General features: G+C 31.3%; 1 protein-coding gene across 7 annotated transcripts; it reads right to left on the reverse strand.

The window, feature by feature from the left end:
• Window positions 1–1,444: 1,444 nt before the first annotated feature.
• On the reverse strand, window positions 1,445–19,391 carry LOC142627781 (disease resistance protein At4g27190-like). Of its 7 annotated transcripts, none has more exons than XM_075801675.1 (6): window positions 18,957–19,391; window positions 18,664–18,741; window positions 13,747–13,811; window positions 8,339–11,210; window positions 7,319–7,462; window positions 1,445–3,173 (listed from the first exon to the last, which is right to left on the reverse strand). In XM_075801675.1, exons 4-6 carry the CDS (start codon window positions 11,108–11,110, stop codon window positions 2,877–2,879), a joined length of 3,213 nt encoding a protein of 1,070 aa, XP_075657790.1. In that variant the 5' UTR covers window positions 11,111–11,210; window positions 13,747–13,811; window positions 18,664–18,741; window positions 18,957–19,391; the 3' UTR covers window positions 1,445–2,876. The 7 variants fall into 7 exon arrangements, with proteins under 7 accessions (XP_075657790.1, XP_075657789.1, XP_075657793.1 ...); XM_075801674.1 differs by having other exon boundaries at window positions 18,664–18,860; XM_075801678.1 differs by lacking the exon at window positions 13,747–13,811.
• Window positions 19,392–22,715: the final 3,324 nt, after the last annotated feature.

Raw genomic sequence — 22,715 nt, forward strand, 5'->3', positions numbered from 1 at the left:
GATTGATTACCTGAATAAAAGTAGTTCTATTTATAATTTGGTATCACTTTGAAATTGTAAAGGCCATAACTCCAAACTGGCCAATGAGTTAGGCTAGAACAGAATAACCTACGTTATATCATCTAGCGCTCTTTGCATTCCCAATAAGAGAGAGAGAGAGAATTAATAAAACATAGAGGGACCAAGAGAGTAAATTTTGTGTCATTTTGGTTTGGCCAAAGAAATGAAATATTTTGATACCGGTATACCATTTTGAGGGTAAATAGAGTAGTGATATAAGTTTTACAACATTGAGCTAACAAACTAGTGTGTTACCAATCACAAAGTGACAATTCAAATATTTATATTATGAGGTGATTGAAGCCTACCAATCACATTTATTGTCATATTAGTTTGTAAACATTATGTAGTAAAACTTATAGTACCTTTATCATTTTCCTATACAAAGATTTATTTATTTTTATATTTATCAAAATATAATATAAATTGCACTTATTTTATAAGCCTAAGTATTGTCCTAAGTACATTAACTCAATGTAATCATTTTATTATATCGGCTGAAACATCAACACTGCCCAAAATACCAAAACAAATCTACAATATGGCACGTACAACATGGTACAATTCTATATTTTGTCCAGCACATTTTAAAAAAAAAATATTGATATTGGTTTAATGACCGATATTGTATATATCGCTAGTACGACTAGTATTGACTTTCTTGATAAGAACACCATTGAATCCAAAAGTTTAAGTTTATGAGTTTGACCTAATTATGTTTTACCAACAACTCGTTATCTTTTTTTCTTTTTCTTTTTTCTTTTTTGGAGAAGAAACAACTCATTATCTAATGTGAAACTTCACCATTTAACCAACTACATCAATTATATGTTAATATTATAACACACCTTTGGCAGTAACATACAGTGGCGGCTCTAAAAAATTTTTCTAAGATTATCTATTGTCAATGTAAGTATGACCATTTTATTTTATTAAGTTTGTATAATATTTTTTTTATGCAATTGTGGTTATATATTTGTAATTTTTTAATAAAAATATTTTAAACTAAATGAAAAAACTCAACTCACTTGCATTGTATAATTATTAACTCACACAACCACACTCATCTATAAATAAATAATACAATAAGTTGTTGTTTGATTGTGAGATAAACTAGTATGTGATCAGGGTGTGTAAGATTTAAAACAAGGCGTGCAAAATTTTATATATATATATATATATATATATATATATATATATATATATGATTTTCTTTTCAAGTCGGGTTCATTTGAATCCCCCTCAAATGTATGTGCAGCCGCCCCTTGTAACACATCACATTAACATCAAATAAGGTCTATCATAGGCGAATAGTATACAAATTCATAAATAAGGGCTATCATGGCCATTGACCAACCATACCACTTACATATGAATATGACTCTAGCTGTAACAGTGTAACAATTAGTGAAAATTAGTCCAACGTAGGTTAATAGTTTACAAATCCATGGTTACAAATACGGAAGGAGTACTAAGTAGTCTAGAATTACAACAAAGTTATATAGTGTAACAATCACATAGGTTTCGAAAATAAATAATATATTGTAACAATCACATAGGTTTAAAAAATAAATAAATCACATAAAGATAACACTTTGAAATAAAACAATCAATAAAAGGGAAGATCCATCTTCTTTTGATTTGCTCCCTAGTCATCATTCTCCATTACGTTGTCTGTCCCAACTTCACTAGTAGTATCACTCTCCAAGTTATCATTAGCGTCATCTTCACTCTCACTTTCTTCACTAGTATTAGTCTACAATAAAAGTATTTCGAAATTAAAAAAAAAGAAAGATACAAATTAATCCAAAAACAACATGATATGAAAGAGCACTATGTTAACATATTATGAACAATGTTTCGATCTCACCACCAAATATGTAGATCACCTAAAACCAAAAGCAACAAGATACAGTAATCACAAAAACCAATGTCAACTATATTCAAATTAAATTTCTCACATTCCGCACCGTAGTAAGATACTACATTTCAAATAACAACAATAATTACAACACCAATATGGGAGTTTATCTTTTTTTTTTTAATTACATAATTTAGAAGCAATTGTAGCTCCATGATTATTTTCTAGGGGTTAATAAGAAACATAAATGATACAAAACCTAAAACAAAAGAGAACTTGAATATATCACATCACAAAAAAAAAAACAAAAAAAGTTTTATACAATTGCCTTTTATGAGGTTTCATATTTTGAAATCATTGTATAATATTTTTATTATTAATCCTACAAGCTTATATTTCTTTCAATGTATAGCCAAACAATCATTCATCTATTAATCTCTCATTTGATTAATATATTTCAAATTTACTAAGATGTAAATGGGCTTTTTCTAAGGTTTTTGATTATAAAATTTCTACTTTCATTGTTGAGCTTATTAATTTTTATTTTATTTTTCCAAATTTTAGCTAAAATTGGTTTGTTATTGAGTTTTGTTATTTTATTTTTTTAAAGGCCAAGATATTGATAACAAGATCATATCCCCCTCCTTTTTTCCTATCCAATTTTCTTCCATGTTAATGCCTATTAGCATTGGCGTGCTTAAGACTCCACTACAGAAAATCTTCAATTTAGGAAGTTTGCTCCCATCTACAAATCCCAATGATGGGAATTTGATGGTGCGATTCCCCAAATGGAAGGCTGTGAGACTCGGCAAGTCATTTAAGGACAATTCTGTCAAATTATTGAAAGCGATCTCATCTCCCGCTTCTGCTTCACTTCCCTCATTTGCAACTATTTCTGTCATTCTTTTGCAATACCTAACTTCAATCCTTCGGAGTTGCACCATCAAATTTATTTTCAACTAGTTCTGGCTGTTGAGGGAGTTAATAAACTAATCAATACATCAGATCTGAATACTTTCAATTCCATTAAGTAGCGGAAAGATGTGGATGAGAATGGCACAATATTCTTTAATCTGCGAAAATCTGATACTCCTGCTCTTGCAATTGGAGCCTCTACATTTGGAATTTTACCGTTTCCTCTCAAAGTCAGATGTTTTAGGTTGCAACAGAATTCTGCTGACGGTCCGCCACGTGTCTCATTCATGGCATCGCCCTCATTCAAATCCAAATATTCCAACTTCGGGAATTTATCCTGGGAAAATGCCAAAGTAATGAACAAATTAAGGAAATAATTAGTTTAATATCCTCTAAAACAAGTTTGGGATTATATTATATTGCAACAAATTTGAACAGGGACTAGATGTATCTAAATCATCTAGACATCTAAATCCATGGCATGCACTAATTTAAATTGAATAAATTCAAGGGATATGGTTCCTAACAAGCTCACTCAAGCATAGAAAAAGTATCAGCACATTAATTAAAAAATTAAAAAGAATGAAATAGCCCAAGCAACATAGATAAAAGGACTGATTCAAGGAAAATAATTTAATACTTCGAAGCTTCTGTTAACATGAATGAATTGAGTTCCACTAGGAGATAGCAACTCATGGTTTAAAATGTGATGCAAAATTGATGTCCAATTAGAAAATTTTAATATTATAGCTAGAGATAAGCAATAAAATATTAAATTACATACTATACTAAACTAATTGAACCAAGTTTTGTTCAAATTTAAATTAGGACAAGACAAATACGATCTAGCATATCAAAAATAATAACCAAGAAAAAAAAGAAGAAAAATATTTGAATAGCTAACCAATACACATTGGTTCAATCATCATGTCATTCAGAACTAACCATGAGGAAATGGGGAAAACAAGCCACTCACACCCTATTTGACTTTAGCAATTAAATCAATTGTATTTTTGGAGTAAAGACCTAAACATGAATTTGCCAATACAATTACATTTTTTGTTAAAATTTGTTATTTCTACAAATTTAAATTCATGAGAGCTCATGATTTAAAAGTAACTAATGGAAAAATACTAGGATATTACAAATTTTATTATAAAATAACTAGTGTGTTAGTTTTTAACATAGCTAAAATATAATGAATAAATTTGTTTATTTTATATATATATATATATATATATATATATATATATACACACACTATTTTTTATATTAATCATATTTATTACCACATTAGTTTATAGATCTTTTGTAGTTAAATTGGTTATCACTTTAACATTTTTCATAACTAAACATATGTTCTTTCCATTCGGCCAATGGCATACCTTATTTAGTGTGTGTTTGGGACAATCTGAAAATTTCAGCTTATTTACAATTTCAACCTATTTTTGCTATTATTCATGAGTCTCACTGTACTATTCAGCTAACGGATACTTAGTGAATATCAATCTTTTATCTTTCTTCTACTAGATAGGGCTAGGGCCAAGGGGGCAGTTTTTTTTTTTTTTTTTGATGTATATATTAGGGACTAATTTGAATGGGACTTAAGGAATAAAACTTGACCCTCTTCCCTCCAAAATCCTCCCCCCTCCCCCACCAACCCCCCCCCCCCCCCCCTTTTATAGATTAGTGCAAACAACTCCACAAATTAGCCCAAACGACATTACGAATTTGTCCAAAGAACCACATATTAGCCCTTACAACCATAGTACACAAATCATCAACCCAAAAAATTTAACAAAAACTCATTACAAAAATTTATAACTAATGACCGATTGAACAACCATTTTCTCTAAAATGTTAACCATTACCCTTATTTCATTTTATAAAGAAATGAAATTATGCTTAAATAAACACATTCTGTCATGTCATTGATGCATGAGTCTATCCATCGCACATGGGTTCAAAGGACACTACATAATTTTTCCATTATGGTGGTGGAATGCAAATTTTGCTTCAATGGTGTCTAGAATAGCAAATTAGAGGTCACCTAGGATAAAATTACTCTAATTTAAGAGAGGCAAATTTAAAGAAATTAGTGAGATGTTAAACAGCTTATACTGGTATAAAAAAGTTAAAATATTTGAAAGGAATCTAATGACCAATTATTGCTAACTACGTTTTATCCTGAATGACACCTTCCCCATTTCATTTATATTTCAATTCCCATGTCGCAGGTTCAAACCCGCCTCACCCTTTCCCTTCCCAACAAAAGCAAAAATTAGAAAGAATGTTCATAAAGAACTAGAAATTTTAAATGGAAGAAGGTGACAGAAAATAATTAAAAAGAGAAAATTCTTATTAGAGCTAATAACTAACTGTCTTTGAAGAGTCTTTTAACAAACTCATAACTACATATCCAATTAACTATTTTGTGTAATCAATATTTAGCTGTTCAACTAAAAACCAATCCTAATTATTATACTTTCAGTTTTTTTTTTTTTTGGCCAAGAAATTACACTTCTGGTTAACACTAGTTAATTACATGGAGAAAACTTGGGCTTTGAACTTTAACAAAGGAGTATTAATTTATATCTACTTACCATCATTCTTAAGGTTTTAGTTAAATTACAACTTACCTACTTGTGGTTTGACCGAAATTTAAGGTACTTACCTATGGTTTGAAATTTGGCACTTTACCCATCTGAAGTTAGCACTGTTAGAGTTCCGTAACCCACCTATGGCTTTTCCGCTAAAAAAAAACTTTTAACATCAAATATAACATAAAACAGATTAAAAAGTTCGGTTTGAAGGTAACTTCCTGTCTCTTCTCTATCTTATCCAAGGAACTCATGGTCAACTTTTATTTTGTTCTCAATCTATGGATTATGAGTTTCCCAAAATGACATTTGGGCTAGTCTCTATAAGCCTCTGTGGAATATACACTGAAAATTAATGTTGGTTATTCACATTGCGTGTGCGTTTGAGATGAGTTTAATTTTTTAGCTTATTTCTATGTTCAACTTATTTTTGCTACTATTCATAAGTCCCACTGCACTTTTTGGCACAATTTATGGGCTCCACTACACTATTCAACTAACTTCTATTTTTATCTACAGTGCTTTCAGCAAAAAGTTTTCAGTTTCAGTTAAATATCTGTTGCATCTAATAATATTATAAATGCAACAGATATTTGTATAAGTTTTCCTATACTTGATGCTTCATGTCATTACTTACGTAGGGACTTTTTAATTGATCATTTTAATTTGGTTTTATGTTAAGTTGTGCCTAATATCTGTGACTGACGTTGGCTTAGAGATGAACAAGAATGTCAATCTTGAATAAGTGGATTCATACAAGTTTAGATTTTAGTGACAAATCAATCCAAGAATGAGAGGCTATTGGCCAAAGATATAAGCTGCAATATGACTCGTTCATGTTGAGCCAAATAAGTTTTCTAAATTGAGTTTTTGACCTTCAGTAAGTGCATGTACTTAAGCAATTGAAACACTTACATCTACTTTTCATCTTTTTAACTGTATAAAGTTTCACATCAAATACCCTTGCTTTTTGATCAGTTTTATGTTAAGTTTTGATGTTAAAAGTTGTTTTTTAAGAGAAAAGTAATAGGTGAATTACAAAGCTCTAATAGAGCTAACCTCAGGTGGATAAAGTACCAAATTTCAAACCACAAGTAAACAACTTAAATTTTGGCCAAACCACGGGTGGGTAAGTTGTAATTTGCCTTAATAACAAAAAGAAAAGTGAGATGATTTGAAACCTTAACGTCTTTATTAGAGACATTAACAGGTGACAATTGAATTGCAACAAATTTGCAAGGCTCTTTCCTACCTATTATCATTCTAATTTTGTTCATGTTGAAATTTAGACATGAAGAAAAACATGGGAAAGTTAACCATTCTAATTTTTAACTTAATAGAAATAGTAGGCAAATAATTTTGGATGTCAAAATATAATGAAAAAAGAAAAAGAAAAAAAGTGAACTCATGTGGGAATGAGAAAGACAATAGTCTAAATGTTTGAGCTATTATGCATAAAAGTTATAAATAACTGAAAAATTCCACAAAACACGTTGTTGAGATAAAACTCTTTCGTGAGTAAGCATGAGCTAACCAACTCATATTAATTACAGAATTGTTAACTGCCAAGTAAAATTAACAGAACCTCTATGTCAAACAAAAATAAAAAATCCAAATTAGTTTTTTTTTTTCTTAATTTGAGAATCCTTATTTTATTCATTGAAGGACGTTTCAATTTTCAAGACCTCCAAAATTTTCTATTTTGATTGCGATACACATATAATGAATCTATTTGAGAGAGAATTCTTAAACAATTAGTATGGGCATCTAGAATGCAACTACTAGGGACTGTCCCTCAGCCAACTACACCGACATATAATCCAATGAGTATATATTTTATCTGTATTAACAAAATGTAAAGACAAGCAAGGGAATTTGTTACCTTTTCGATGAAAAAGAGGGGTTGTTGAATAACACTAACCTTTTCCAGTTTGCAAAAGGAATCTAAAATGAGTTGGTCGGGCCAAATCATCTTCAAGCTATCCATACCCTCTATTTCCAATTCCTCCAAGTTTGGAAAGACAACCTACAATTCACAGGTACACAATGAGTCAATAAACGAAAAATTAATTAAATTATATTCTTAATAACAAAGGGGAGACTAATATAAGAAAGATGAAGGAAGAAGAGTAATAATTCCTGTCTTCAATACAGAGGTATTGTCTGACAATGCAGATTTTCATTTCTTCAGCTTTTTAATCAATTATCATGTCCGTACTAACGAATTGGAGATGAAATTCAATTGAATTTCCTAAGTGGAGACTCTCTCTCTCTCTAAAAATTGAACTTAAATTCGATCATAGTATATTGCGAAACTTCCAAAAATACATGAATTAAAAATGTATCCAAATTACTTTGTACACTTCTATAACTAATATTGTGTAGAACAATCCCATTTAAAAAACAGTAAATGGTAAGGTGCCACTCCACTAGGCAAACTCATTACACCCTAATCTATGATAAGGTATCAGATTACTTCAGTTGAACCAAACTTTGGTGCAATATAAAAATCAAGTAATTCATGTTCATATTGACGTCTAATCAAATCTAGTTCCGCCAAACAACTTATGGGCATTCTAAAAAGTTGGTGAAAGAAATATATCATGAAAGGTTTGGAGTTTGAACTAACAAACAATAAGGAATTTCAAAGTGTTAAAAGTTGGGTCAGAAAACTAATCAAAATAAACGAATAAATGTGACAAAAGAAAATAAGCTTTAATACTGACCAAAAAAAAAAAAAATTGTTCTTCCAATCATTTGGTGCAGTTTTCAAATTGGAGTATTGTGATGATATTGCCAATAAATACCAGACTTACTCTTTTTTTTGGGTTTTTGGTTTATAGGTTGTGGGAGACTTATCATCATTCAAGGAGTAAAATTTATAATCAAATCCTAAACATACCTTTCTGTTGAAAAGCACAAGAGATTCATCATCAGAAAAGAAGCCCTTCAACTTTAATAATTCCCTTAATTTGAGAGAACGGAGTTTTGCGAACATAATATTTTCGTCACTATTAGCCTCTATGTCTTCTTTTCTTTCTGTCGCAATTATTTCGCTCATTTTCTCACAATCAACTATCTCCATTTCTTGGAGGTGTGAAAAGCATCCAACCATAGATGAGGAGAAGACAAATTCCAAATTATGACATTCTCCCACTTTTACCACTCGCAAGTTACAAAAAGACTCTGCTGGAATCCGAGTGTAGCATATCCGTTCCAAATTGATCATACGGCTTAGATTAATTGACTCCAAGATAGGAAAGACAGAACCAAGAACCGCCATAGACTTGATAATATACTGAATTTCGTCATTGCGTTTGACTGTGAGATGCTTCAAACTTTGAAAACCTTCCGAATCTAATTCGTAAAGAATATTTTTGACACCCTTCAGTTTAACCAACATGAGAGTTTCACATTCCCTCAATAACACTTTATACCCAAAGTCCGATTCAAACCTTATATCAAGCTTTAAAGTTCGTGAAGTTTCCGAAATTTCATATCTTGACAAAGTACTGCCTATGGCTATTCTATAGCTTTCCAACCCTTCAAAAACCATGGCTTTTGGAAGAACCTTTGCATTCTTAATACATATATGTAACTTTTTCAAGTGAGACAAATGGTCCAACTCTGAGACCATTGCAGTAACTCTTTCTGTGCTTTGTGCTTCCACCTCCCATTCAACAAAATCTGGCAAATATAATTCTTCTAACCTCTTCAGATTAGATAACACATTGGGTGGAATAAATTTAAGTTTGGAACATTCTCTCAAATCTAGTAACTGAAGGTGAGTCAGCTGCCCTATCTCTTTTGGCAACCGTTCAGTTTTATACAATGAAAGGCTAAGACCTTTCAAATTCTTCAGTTCTCCAATTATGATTACATCTAGTTCCGTACCGTCTAAACACAATGTTTGGAGGTTTTCAAGGGACGAAAGTGATGAAGGAAATACTCCAGGAGTGCTTACAGATAACTTCAACACTTTGAGATCCTTTAACCCTTCAAAAAATGAATCCGGAATACGGAAACCAACATTTTGCCGGAACAACAAAAGTAACTCGAGCTTTGAACATTCAAACTGATTAGGAAGGTCTAAATCATCATTAATGTAAGGCAACGAAATTGCAACTGTATCTTCACATTTAGACTGAGTTCGCAATTCATTAACAGTTCTTATAGTAAACCAATGCTTTTCTTCAGCTGCAATATTAATGACAACGTCACGAATTACATCATGCATTTTGACTTCACCCTTACGATCACCATCCAACAACAAGCTAGAATCTTTGAGTCTTTCAACCAATGAGTGCACCCTACATCTCGCTTCCACTATTGTATCGACGTTTTGAAACAAGCCCAAACCCACACCATATTTCAACAAGTCTTCTACTTTTATGTTGTAATCCTCTGGATGTAGACTACAAAGCAACAATAATGACTTTGCCTCTTCCCTATCCAAAAATTCGTAACTCAGCCTTATGCTTTTGTTCACATTTTCATCCATTCCCTCTATCTCTTTTGGTTTAGACATTTTCAACAGTTTGAGGAAATCCTTCCAAACATATATATTTGTCTGATTTTTTAATGCATTTGCAACTGTTGTAATGGCAATTGGTAATCGAGCGCATTCTTTGACAATTTTAAGCATACAAGATTGGAATTCGGGGGTTTTAGCGAATTCACCAACTATCCCTTCAAACAAGTTTCTCGCTTCATCGTCTGATAAAACCCCGACTGTGAACTGCTTTTGGGTATCCATACCATTGCTTACTACTCTATGAAATCTGGACGTCAACAATAATTTGCTCCCCTTTTTATTATCTCCAAAGGAAATCCCAAGAGCCTCTAAGTCTATGGGCTTCCAAATGTCATCCATAACCAAAAGGATCTTCTCATCTAGCAATCGCCTGTATAGTCGATCTGCTAGTACAGATTCTTCACTCTCCACATCAACATTCAGACCCAATTTCTTCGCAATTTCTCTTTGAATCCTTTTCAAGTCTGGCGGATTGGATACAACTACAAAAAGGTACTTGTTGAACAACTTGTCTTTCTCAGCTTGTTTTAGAACTTTTTTGACTAGCATAGTTTTCCCGATACCTCCCATCCCGTACACCCCAATCCTAGTGATATTAGGATTTTTAAGTGCTTCCAGAACTTCAGTTAATATAAGCCTTCTTGATTCAAAGTCCTCATACCCTCTATTAGATGGCACGGTCCCTCCTTCTTGTGTAGACCCACCATATCCAACTCTAATGAACTTTAATATCTCATCCTTCAAATTCTTGGCTTCCGATGCTGCCTTGTCTGCCCTCTTGCTCACTTGATAACGGAAAATCATATTAAGATACCATCCCTTGTTATCATCTTCAAGGATTTTCTCTGCCACTGCTATTATATCATCAGATTCAGTAAGCCGTCTCTTAACATCTTCACTTTTCATTTGATTCCCTATAGCAGTATCAACATAAGGTTGCAGTATATCTTTGGCCCCTCGCAGCTCCTCAACTTGGGTTTTGAGATTATCAACGTTACTTTTGTAGCGAATCAGATAATATCCAAGTGCTGCAAGCACAGCTCCAAGTGCTGCAAGCACCCAATCGAAAATTTTCTCCTCGATTTTGTCTTGAAAATTAGTAACATACTTCTGAAAGACAGACTGCAACATACTTCTCATTCTCACAGCTGGTGGTTGTCTAGGAAGTGGAAGAAATTAGTAACATACTTCTCTTCAGGTTTTCTACGTGGCTGGTGGACCGTGATTCATTATGAGAATTCTGAAAAAGGGAAAACATATATAAGAAAAATAATAATAAAACAAAACAAAAACCAATTTAAATTTTTTTTTTTTTGAATCTATAAAATTTGTTTTATATTTTAGCAATCTTATGAAGTTTATAAAATGTGGCAGGTTATGGTAAACTACGAAAAAATGGATTATTTCCCACAAAAGTGGATCCATCTACTTTATCGATTGGATGACTCACTTTTTCATTTGATTATTTGTTATTTACACGTTACCCACTTTTACATGTTAATTGTTACTTTTTACGGACATCCTCATAGTTGTCAACTCTTTTATTTATTAATTTTTATATAGCTGTTAATTAATACAATAAATTGTCACAATATTTTTATAATTATTGAGATATTAATTTCTTATAAATCAAAATAAAATATCATACTCGAACTAACCAATTATTGTTATACTAAAAATAAAGGTATTGTTATACTAACACAACAAATTTCACAATATTTACACAATTATTTTGATGTCAATTTTTTATAAATCAAAATAAAATAATAAAATATAAGACTGTGACTAACCACAACTGAAAATAAATATTTTATGAAAATGTTGTAACACTTGTTGTGTAAATATGTAAAAACTACTGTAGTAGCTACAATACTTTTTGATTTATTCAATATGTACTGGTCATCACTTCATTAGCCTTTTTTTTTTCTTTTTCTTTTTTTCCAGTCGTCTATTTGTGCTCTTTTTTTTTAATATTTATATTAGCTAGCATATATATTATTATACTGACACAGCAAATTTCACAATACACAATTATTGAGATGTCAATTTTTTATAGGTCGAAATAAAATAATAAAATATGAGACTGATCAACTACAACTAAAAATAAATGTTTAGTGAAAATGTTGTAACACTTGTTGTTATTATAATTTTTGAGATCTCAATTTCTTATAGATCAAATAAAAAATTGCTAAGTCCACAACATTTTCACATTAATTTCACTACAAATCATAAGTGGTAAGCTACTATTGATGAATAAAAAAATAATATCAATTGTTGGTCCATTTAAAATTAGTAACAACTTACCATTTAAAATTTGTTATGAAAATATTATGGAGTTAGCATTTCTATAAAATAAATAATAATATATAATCATATAATTTTCAACCAACTAGCCAAACATAAAGTAGATAATTTACATTTGATGTTGGAATTGATCACAAACAAATATAAACAAAAAATGAAATTTTTGTTAAAAAAAGATTACCTTCGATCCCTAAGATGACTTTTTTTTTGAACAATAGAAGAATAACTATGATGGAAACAAAATATGAATGAAGAAACGACATATAGATCAAATGAATGAGAAAAGCATTTGTTTATGTAGGTAACACAAAAGTTGTCAAGTGTTGGCCAATTTTGTGACTATGGATGTAATCAAATATCATGATTAGGTGTATTTCATTCTTTGTTAAAGTCGACCACAAACTACCATGAAGATGCTCAGAGAATTGATTTATGGAGATTTCGATCGAGTGAAAGTGTATCTTATTCGAGCAAAAAAAAGAGTCGCTAAAATAAAAGTGAGTTTCGTTCAAAAAAAATAATTCAACCCGAGACTTCGCTTGTCCACACTCAAGGCTTGCTCAAGCTAGATTGTCAAACTCTGTTTTCTTGTTCCTATTTGAACCAGAATTTTTGCTGTGTCTTTTACCCTACATTTTGCACCTATACAAACCATGTTTTGCGCGATTTTCCTTCAAGAAAATGGCTGCCAGACTCTATGCTATTTTGAGAATCCCTTGTGCTTAAACTGAAAACCTTATTCTTTGCTCATCTCATGCTATAAAAGAAAATTATGTTCGGTTCATATTTATAGAGTTTTGGCAATAATGAATAAAATTTTAAGTCTTGTTGAGTTTATGCAGGGCCGGCCCTAGACATTTTGGGGCCTAAAGCGGGAACTAAAAATTGGGTATTTTTTATACCTATATATTAATTAAATTAATGTTTATTTAATATTTTTATATTATAATATATTTCATTTAAAATATATTTTTCTTGCCTTTTGTGTCAATATTTTTCCAATTACCTGGATCATAAATATTTGGAAGAATATAAAACATGTCATTATTATTTTCATTTTCTTCTAGTTGAACATCATTATGATGAACTTGTTCATTTGTGACATTTTCATGATTATTTTCATTTTCTTCTAAATTATTTTGAAGTTCATTATCAAGATTTGTTGTATTGCAAAATTGAACATCATTGTTATCTTGCAATTGTATCAGTTCATTATCTTCTAACTCTTTTTGGTGAATTTCTTGCTCATTTGTGATATTTTCATCTAAATTTTGTGTTATATTTTGTTTATTACTAATAACAAATTTATCCATTAATCCTTTTTGAGACTCAATTAATTTTTCTTCTTTTTTTCTTTTTTTAAGTTTTTCATATCCAGATATATATTTTTAGACATTTCTAATCAAACAATATATTTATAAAGACCAAAATTAAAAATAACTTTCAAGTGTAGAGCAAATGAGAAATAGAACCTGGTTTATATAGAAAATATTGTTGTAGTTTCACCGAACAATAATAAGTTTTTAGCAATCTCAACCTGCATAAATAAAGACTTATTTAATATATTACTACTAACTAAAAAAAAAAAATGTATTTATATAAAAAAACACAGGATTAAAATTTTTTTTTTTTTAAAAGCACAAGCATAACAAAAATTTATGCACAACTATAACATTAGGCTTATTAATTTATAATACCCACCCACAAAAAAACACAAAACAAATTACAAATCCTATCTATAACCCAAAAAAAAAAAGGCTGAATCAGAAATCAGAATCATTACAAATAGAATACGGCAGAATCATTAAATAAAAAGGGCTGAATCACTAAAAAAAACAAAACCTTGAAGCTGAAGGCCCAAAACTTGAAGGCCCCAAACCGGACCCCAAAATCCAAATATCTTGACTATACCTAATTATTTATACCCGATTCCTGTAGATTGGAGAATGAAGTGAACGGCTCACGGCTCACGGCTGTACTGATGAGGGAGGCGGAGAGCAGAGCAGATTCAGAGAGGCGGCGAGGCGGCGACGGCGAGGCGGACTGTACTGATGACGAGAGACAGTACAGAGAGAGGTGGAGAGCAGAGAGAAACTGAGAAACGTAAAATAAACCAAACTCAACATTCAATGAATCGAGACAGTTCAATAAAAGTCGAACGATAGAGAATCTAGAAATTAGTTTTTGCTAAGACATAATTTTAAGTTGCCTAAAAGATGCATTTTAGTAACCTTAATTTGAGAGCCCATATAAAAGCACATTATCCATGAATTTTCATAAGATTGTAGAGGTAAATACCCTAAGGCTTCAAAGAGAAAACCCTAGCCTCTGCCTATCTAACTTGTGAGTTCAAAAGTAAATAGAGAATCATCATCCATGGTATTGTTACTATTACAGTACAAATCAAGGTTGGAGTCACAGAGTCATCCCAATGTTACTGCTAGATCAAATTTTCAAGGTGGTCCTTAGAGTTAGGAATGGGAAGTTCGTGAGAAGGAATTCAAAATAGAAGGGTCCAACTGAATTGGAGCTATGTATGGCCACATGAGTAAGTCACTACTAGAGGTAGCAATTTGGAACGTGCGTAGGTTTTAATTGTAAGAACTTCGATTCTATTAGTGAATTTGTTCTTGTGGTTTAGGAACCTCATAGTGGTTTTCTCTTGGACTATTTTTCCTTCAGTTTTTCACTTTGTCACCATGTTGTCTTGTTCTTTATTTTCCACTATACTGCTTTAATTGGTGACTCATTAAATTTGTGGTAATTAAATGGTAATAATTGAATTATATAATTGTTTAAAATGTCAAGCTAATAAATTTTGTTGTAAAATCAGCTATGGGATCTAAATTTTCTAACACTTCCAAGTGAGATTCACTATAGAAAAATTTTCAAGAAGGTTCCTTGGAATGCCAAAGTGTCTGATTCTTTTGAATGGAGAGTTCGTGGAGAAAATTCAACTAGAGAGGTTTTGGAGCTATTGTGGTCAAAATGCAAGCGGGAAATTTGTAGATATTATAGCATAGAGTCTAGTTGTACAAAGATTTTGTAAGTATAATATTGTAACTAATTTTCCTGTAGTGATTTTTTCTATGGGATCGTGTCCTTGAAGTGAGTTTCCCATTGAAGAAATTCTTCTTTGGTTGTTCACTTCATTATCAAATCTTGTATCTTGAGTTCTTTTCTTTTAATATGTAGCTTTTAGATTTGGTAATTGAGTACTATGGTTGGTTTGTTTATTTGTATCGAATACTAGTACTTTAAAACCAATTTGATTGATCAACAAATTTATGAACTCTAATGTAAAAACATAAGGGTATTCACAAGTTTTTTAAGTAGTATTAGCGCATGGGTACACTCTATAAGGGTTTAGTTTCCTAAGTTTGATCATTGATCCCTGTTGGCATGAATACCCTTATGTTTTTACAAAAGTATTCCTTAATTATTCCAATGCCTACTGGAGGGTTTGTACAAGAGTATTCCTTAATTATTAAAATGATGAGAGCATGACATTTGTTGGAATGAAATATAGAGAATTTCACAAAGTTAGGATGGTTAAGTAGAAGAACAAACCCCTAAACCTACTAGACAACCCAATAATGAAGCAATTATAGACACCCTATTTGACACTAGCTAATAATCTTTAGTCACCAGCCCCAATGAGGAGCTTGACATATGTCAACTAAGGATAATTAAAGTATTCAAAATAGTCCATAGGTGATCACAACTAAAAAGTGCTTAGGAAATGATGCTAAAAAGAACTTTTCCTCACTCTTTTGCCAATATTTGTTGACCCAAAGTGAAATTTTTTAATGAGGTTTTTTCCATTAGAAATTGTACATTCAGGGCTTCCAAGTGGACACAAATGTTGCATAATTTGGATATACAATGAGTGAGTATTGGCCGTTTCAAGTTGGGCAAACGTACTATTAGGAAATTAGGGTTCTAAGCGAACCTGAATGTGTAAGCTCAAAGTTACGTATGCAAGATCAGGGCCGCATTTGCAGCTTCACCTTAGCAGTCTTAAAGTACCATATATAGGCCCTAAGGCTTAAATCTTGGTGGGGGTGCTCCAAACCTCTAGGAAAAGTCTACAACCCTATTAAAAGGTCTTTAAAATCCTAGTTTTCACGTATAAATACCCAATTTATGCCTTATTTCTGCCTATATGATTTCAAAACTCCCTTTTTCTTCTCTAGTCTCTTTCTCACTAGCACAAGATCACTTTTTTTTTTTTAATCTTCAAAAATCTCTCTCTAGGAGTCTCTTGAGGCAGAAACTTGTTTTTAATGCCATTTTCAAAACCCTTTTAGAAAATCTTTTGTTAATGAGTTGTGATACCAAAGTTCGATTGTATTTTTCAATTGCTCTTGCAATCATAAACTAAATTTGTGTTGTACGCACTCAAATTTCGGTTAAAATCGTCAAACAACTAGATCCATAAGCAAGGTAATTTTCTATTTTGTGATTTTCTACTTTGCTAGGAGCAATCTAAATGATACAAATTTTGATGTTAGATTGAGTATTCTTATTTGATTTGGTTGATGTTATGATCTTTGTTTCCTAATGTTAATTTGACCATGATCTAGTTTTTGTTCATTTTTTAGTGTTATATTCATAATATTTATTCAATTCCATATGTAAATTTTGGGGTTAGATAAATCTGGAAATCTAAAAATCTCGTTTTTGTGTAAGGATGCATAGATTTCATTGAGACGATGTACACAATATTTCAATCCTCCTAACACACGAGATCGAGTATGCGTATGCATTGGATGGAGGTGAGTGAGTGACCTTAAACTCCACTAGAGCTTTAACTTTTTGTAACTAACCCCACCAATTCACAGCATGTGACATTGCTTGTATTGGATTCTAAATACGATAACGAGTTGACCTTTCAATCTGTTAAGAGTCCATTAGGCTTGGGTTGGAGAATGAGCTCCCCAGTTGTGAATAACCATTTCAAGAAGGCAGAAAATGAGACTCAATTAGGTGTTAACCTTACCCACACATCAGTATGCCCATTTGTTACTGTTGTTTAAACAATAGTTTCAATATTTAAACAACATTACACGTATTTTCATACACTTTTTCACACACACGTATTTCTAAAAAATACAAACAACGTTACTAGAAATCTTTTACTAAACAGGCCTATAGGACTAAACCAATTCTACGTGAGTTTGCATGTTTGCATTATTTGTTGGGCCTAAAAGATAATTCAACCTCTAAAAAATTCATTTTATTTTTCCAAATTTTTCCCAAAAAAAAAATATTTTTCCAAAATATTTTTTTTTAATTTTTTCTTAAGTTTTCAAAATCTTTATTATTCAAATAAAAGTTTCGAAGAAGTTTTGAAAAAGAAAAAAAAGTGTGTAGCTTTCAAACAAAATTTGGGTTTGTTTGAGATCCGTTTATTTTGCTGAAATTGAAAACTTTTTACTGAAAGTACAATAGATAAAGGTAAAAGTTTGTTGAAATAGTACCATAGGACTCATGAATAGTACTAAAAAATGCAATATGACCTATGAATAGTAACAAAAATAACCTAAATTGTAAAATAAATTGTCAAAAATAATTTTTACCAAACATACACTTTAACCTTTGGCAAGGTTTTCAATTAAAAAATTTAAAGTCTTTTGAATAAATTCACAAGAGTTTTTAAAATAAAAGAGAGAAAATAATGAGTATTTCTGCAAATAACTCTTTCTAAAAATTCAAAGAGTTTTTTGAGAAAGAGTCTCTTCCCAAATATAATTACAAAGAAGTTTTTCAAGAAGAGTTTTCAAAAAGGAAAAAAATTCTTTGAAGTTTTTTAAGAAGTTATAAAGAATTTCCAGGGGTTGACTAATTCTATTGATCCTATTTGTTTGATGTTTTAAGCATTTACTTTGTTGAGTCCTAGAGCCTTAGGCCCATCATTAGCTTGTCCACCTGAGCTTGATCTAACTCAACCCATGGTTATATTTGGTTGGAGGTGGGTCTGGAACTTCTCCAACCAATCTAATTAATCGGTTTGGTTGCAGGTTGTGCAAAAACCCAAACCTATGGACACCCCTACCCACTTGATACAACCAATATCAAATTTTAAGAAAACTGAGATCACAAGAACAAAGAAACAATCTACACTTTTTAAAGATACAATTTACAATCATCGCTTATTAGTTAGTATTACTATTAATTCCAACAGAGATGATTCTCATAATGCCTTAGAAACAAGGATCACGATTCTTGCTTCCATTTTTTTTTTTTTTTGGTCTTAGAGCCTTTTTCTTTATGGGTGGTATAAACAGATGAAAACCAAACAAGAGATTGATCATTACGAGCAAAGTATAGCAAGAATCAAATCAAGCAACAAATGAGAAAATGTAAATATAGAAGGTCGTACGTACCTTCTAATTAGGATGCCAAATTATCAATGAAGTAGGAAAATGTTGTTTTCCGCTACCTCCACTCGGACTGCTGAGCAACTGTACAAATGACAGCCAATTTGGTGAATAAACGTGAAGGACCAAAAATTTCTAATTCTTTGGAGAACACATTTTACGAGGCAGAAGGCATTTTCCGTTGGATTCTTTTTTTCTAACTCCTTCCATCACACATAATAAATAAAAATAAAAATCCCAAATCGAACAAAATTTTAAATAAATATAAATTAAAAAAAGTAAAAAACTAAACAAAGTACCTCTCTTCTTCGTGCCACAAGTTTGCAAGTTCTTCTTCACATTTTCTACACCCTCTTGACTTAGCAATGTGAAGAATTAGCCTTCAAAGTGATAAGTTGGAAGTGTCCAGCTCTTTCTTTTCTTTTTTTGAGAGAAATGGAGCAAAAGAAAAACCAAACTGAAGAACAACTCTCAACTGAAATTAAGATGAAGCTTCTTTTTTCTTTTTTCTTTTAAATAAATATACAAGATGAAAATGTTTTTTTTTTCTTTTTGTGGGAATTATATAAGATGAAAAGTTGTGAGTAAGAAGAATCGGACTTTTTAAATATTTTTTTAAGAAGTAGAGAAAAATAAAATGTGAGAATAAAAACACAAAAACTGCAGCAATATCTTAAATCATGTTGTTTTCTTTCAGCAGGGATCGCTTTTGTCAAAATTTTCCCTTAAATTATTTCACATTCTTCCAAAGTGGTAGGGCCATATTTTGATTGATTGTTGTCCTCTTGTGTTAGACATAATTTTCCATGTGCTGCTGTCTGATTATGTTACTTTTTTTTTTGTTTTTCCAAAGTGGTAAGGGCCACGTTTTGATTGATTGATGGTCTAGTCAAATCTGGATGACTGTTGCTGCCAGTCTGCCTTTGCTTTTTTATTTGTGTGCTGTACAAATAACGTATTTGACTGTCAGCCTCTTTACCCCCCTCTTTACTCTCCCTTAAAAGATATGTCCTTTGCTTTTAATTTTTTATTTGTTTAGTTTTTGCCAGCCCACATGCTCCTCTTTTGTCACTTGTGTTTTAAATTTTGAATTTTTTTCTTTGTTTTGTTTTTGTGAGCTCCACGTGACTAGCTGACTACCAATAAAAACAAATGTTTCAGCCTTTACCCTCTTTTACTGTTCCAACCTCGAACAACTAAATAAAAGTATTAACATCAATTTTTTTTCCATATTATTACACTTATTATATTTTATAAATAATTGAACGGATACTTCTTCTTCTTCCTACTATTATTATTATTATTATTATTATTATTATTATTATTATTTAGATTTAAAGATTACATATTAGTTAAAATATATACTTATAACTTTTTTAAAACACTTAATAATTTATATAGGTTTTTATTATTAATAGTGTGTATATATATATATATATATTTTATTATAAAATAACGTAACTCCGAAACACTTTAAACGGTACGTCGAAATAGACCGGTACCGAAATATTTCATTCCAATGAACAAACCGAAACGGTATTCATAACTCTCAACCACCTCAACCGGTGTTATGTTATGTTTGGTTTAGTTTGGTTTACCTGGGTCCTACCTACACCCACACCCACACCCACACCCACACCCCGACTCAAAATAAACTGCTACTCATTTTCCCTTTACGCTCCGTTTGTTTCAATGGAAAACCTTGTGTAAAGATAGTTTTCCTTATTTTCCAATGTTTGGTAGCATAAAAAAATATGAGTCAAAGGAAAACTATCTTTGGTCAATATAAAAAGTATGACTTATTTTTAGAGATTGTTTTCCATTAAATTTTTTTGGAAAACAACTATATCTCACAACAAGCTAAATAAGGGAAGTTAAGAGGTTGTTTTTCAACTTATTTAAAGTTGCTACCAAACATTGGAAAATGAGATAGTTTTATAGAAAATGCTTTTTAGAAAATGACTCATTTTCTAGAAAACTCTCAACCACCTCAACCGGTGTTATGTTATGTTTGATTTAGTTTGGTTTAGTTTGGTTTACTTGGGTCCTACCTACACCCACACCCACACCCACACCCACACCCACACCCCGACTCAAAATAAACTGCTACTCATTTTCTCTTTAATTTCTCCTCCTCAAAATTAATTAATACTAGCTTCTAAGCATGCTCAGAGACTTTTTTTTTTAATTAATAATTTAAATTCATTATAATTTGAGATTATTACATTTTCAATCACAAAAATACTAACGGTGTGATGAGTGTTCAGCATTTTCAAATTATAATCAATGCAAATTATTAACTTTTACAAAAAAAAAAATAGAAGAGCAATTTAAAAATCATCTGTGTATATATCTATCTTTTTTTTTTATAACTATTAGTTTTTTATTTATTTAACTTACTATTAGCGACTATTGATGATCACGATGGAGCTCCGCTGATTTTGGATTGGAGTTTTGATATGGGTTTGAGACTAGGTTGATGATTAGGGTGGAGCTCCGTTGATTGTAGAGTGAATCTGGAGTCTGGACTATGGCAATGGTATAAGGGAGAAACGGAGAGATAATAGAGATGAGGGAGAAAGAGAGGAAAGTGAGTGAGAGACAGAGAGATGAGAGAGAAAAAAACAGAAATAAAATATTAATATTACTTTTGGCATAGTGCTACAGTATCATTATACATTTACGATGGTATGGTATTGTAGTACTATCCCAAAAAAATTTACAATTTTCCATGTTTTCACTTCTGGTTGTTAAGACAAATTGGGCCTTAATGCTAAAATATGCTTACATTTGGCATTTGACAGTCCAACTGTAAATACTTTAATTGATAAAGTAATTTTTTGGAATGATAAAATAAGATAGGATGACATTTTTGGATAAAAATGATTTTACAGTGAAATGAATGGATCAAATTCCTCTGAGTTGAGGGACGTGTTATGGGTCCAGCCCACGTGATAGCCCCATTCAATCAATGGGCTTTTTATCAAGAATTCTACTTCAAGGAGAACTCCTAGCAGAGCAGAAGGAAATCATAATTCAATTGGAATTAGGAGACCGTATGTTAGAAAACAAAAGGCTTGTTTATACATATATAAGGTTGTTTGTATGGTTTTGTGGTGGTCTCAGAAACAGGCAGTCAAGAGAAGTAGAAGAAAATAAAGAGAAGAGAGCAAAGTATTGCAGTATTTGGAAGAAATAATTAGTGTACGTGAGAGCAAAGAAAATAAGAAAATTTTCTTTAGCCAACATTAGAGGATTTATTATTATATTTGATGAATCTCAAGTTAGGCATAAAGTTGAGGATTATTGAAATTTATTAAATTCGGAGTTGGGTAAAGGTAGATACAAAAGATGGAGTTCTAGGCACTTGAGAAGATGACACATTGTACGAGGAAGGTAATTGCTTGGGCAAAAGTTGGTGGCTTTAGGAATATTTTCTAGCACTTGAAATCCATTTGAAAAAGCCACATTGGTAGTTGGAGGGGGCATTGGAGGCCTAATGTAATGCAAGAATCAAATTATATTCCTGGGAGGAAAGTAAGCCATCACATAGGAATCTTTGGTTATTGGTTTGGTTTTCTGATTTGGGCATTCTTTCCTGAAAATTATCAATTGAAAATTTGTAAAGATCACTAGGCTTTTAGCAATAATAAACTTTATCCTTTGAAAAACCATGGATGGTCACCGATTTGAGCCGGCAAAGTTGGTGAGCATAGGCGCTGAATTGTCAAAGGAGCTTAAAGGTGGTGATTTGGTTTTGATGGTAAGGATGATTTTTTTTCGACTAGGGACATAGTCGGGAATTTGCCTAGGCCTGGGCCAAAATATGAACTAGAAAATTTTTATTATTCAAGAATAAGAAAAAATTTAAAACTTAAAACTAAATTATTACATGAATAATAAAAACAGCATCCACTAAATATTGACCAAAAAAAAAGTTACAAACAATTGTGTTTTAATATATTTCAACTTTATTATTTATAATATATCAAAATGGAACTTAACTTTCTTTGTATTATCAAATTCATAAATGATTAATGTTGAAGGGAAGGATCTAA

This window comes from Castanea sativa, chromosome 3 (assembly GCF_040712315.1).
Source record: "Castanea sativa cultivar Marrone di Chiusa Pesio chromosome 3, ASM4071231v1".
Lineage (NCBI taxonomy): Eukaryota > Viridiplantae > Streptophyta > Magnoliopsida > Fagales > Fagaceae > Castanea > Castanea sativa.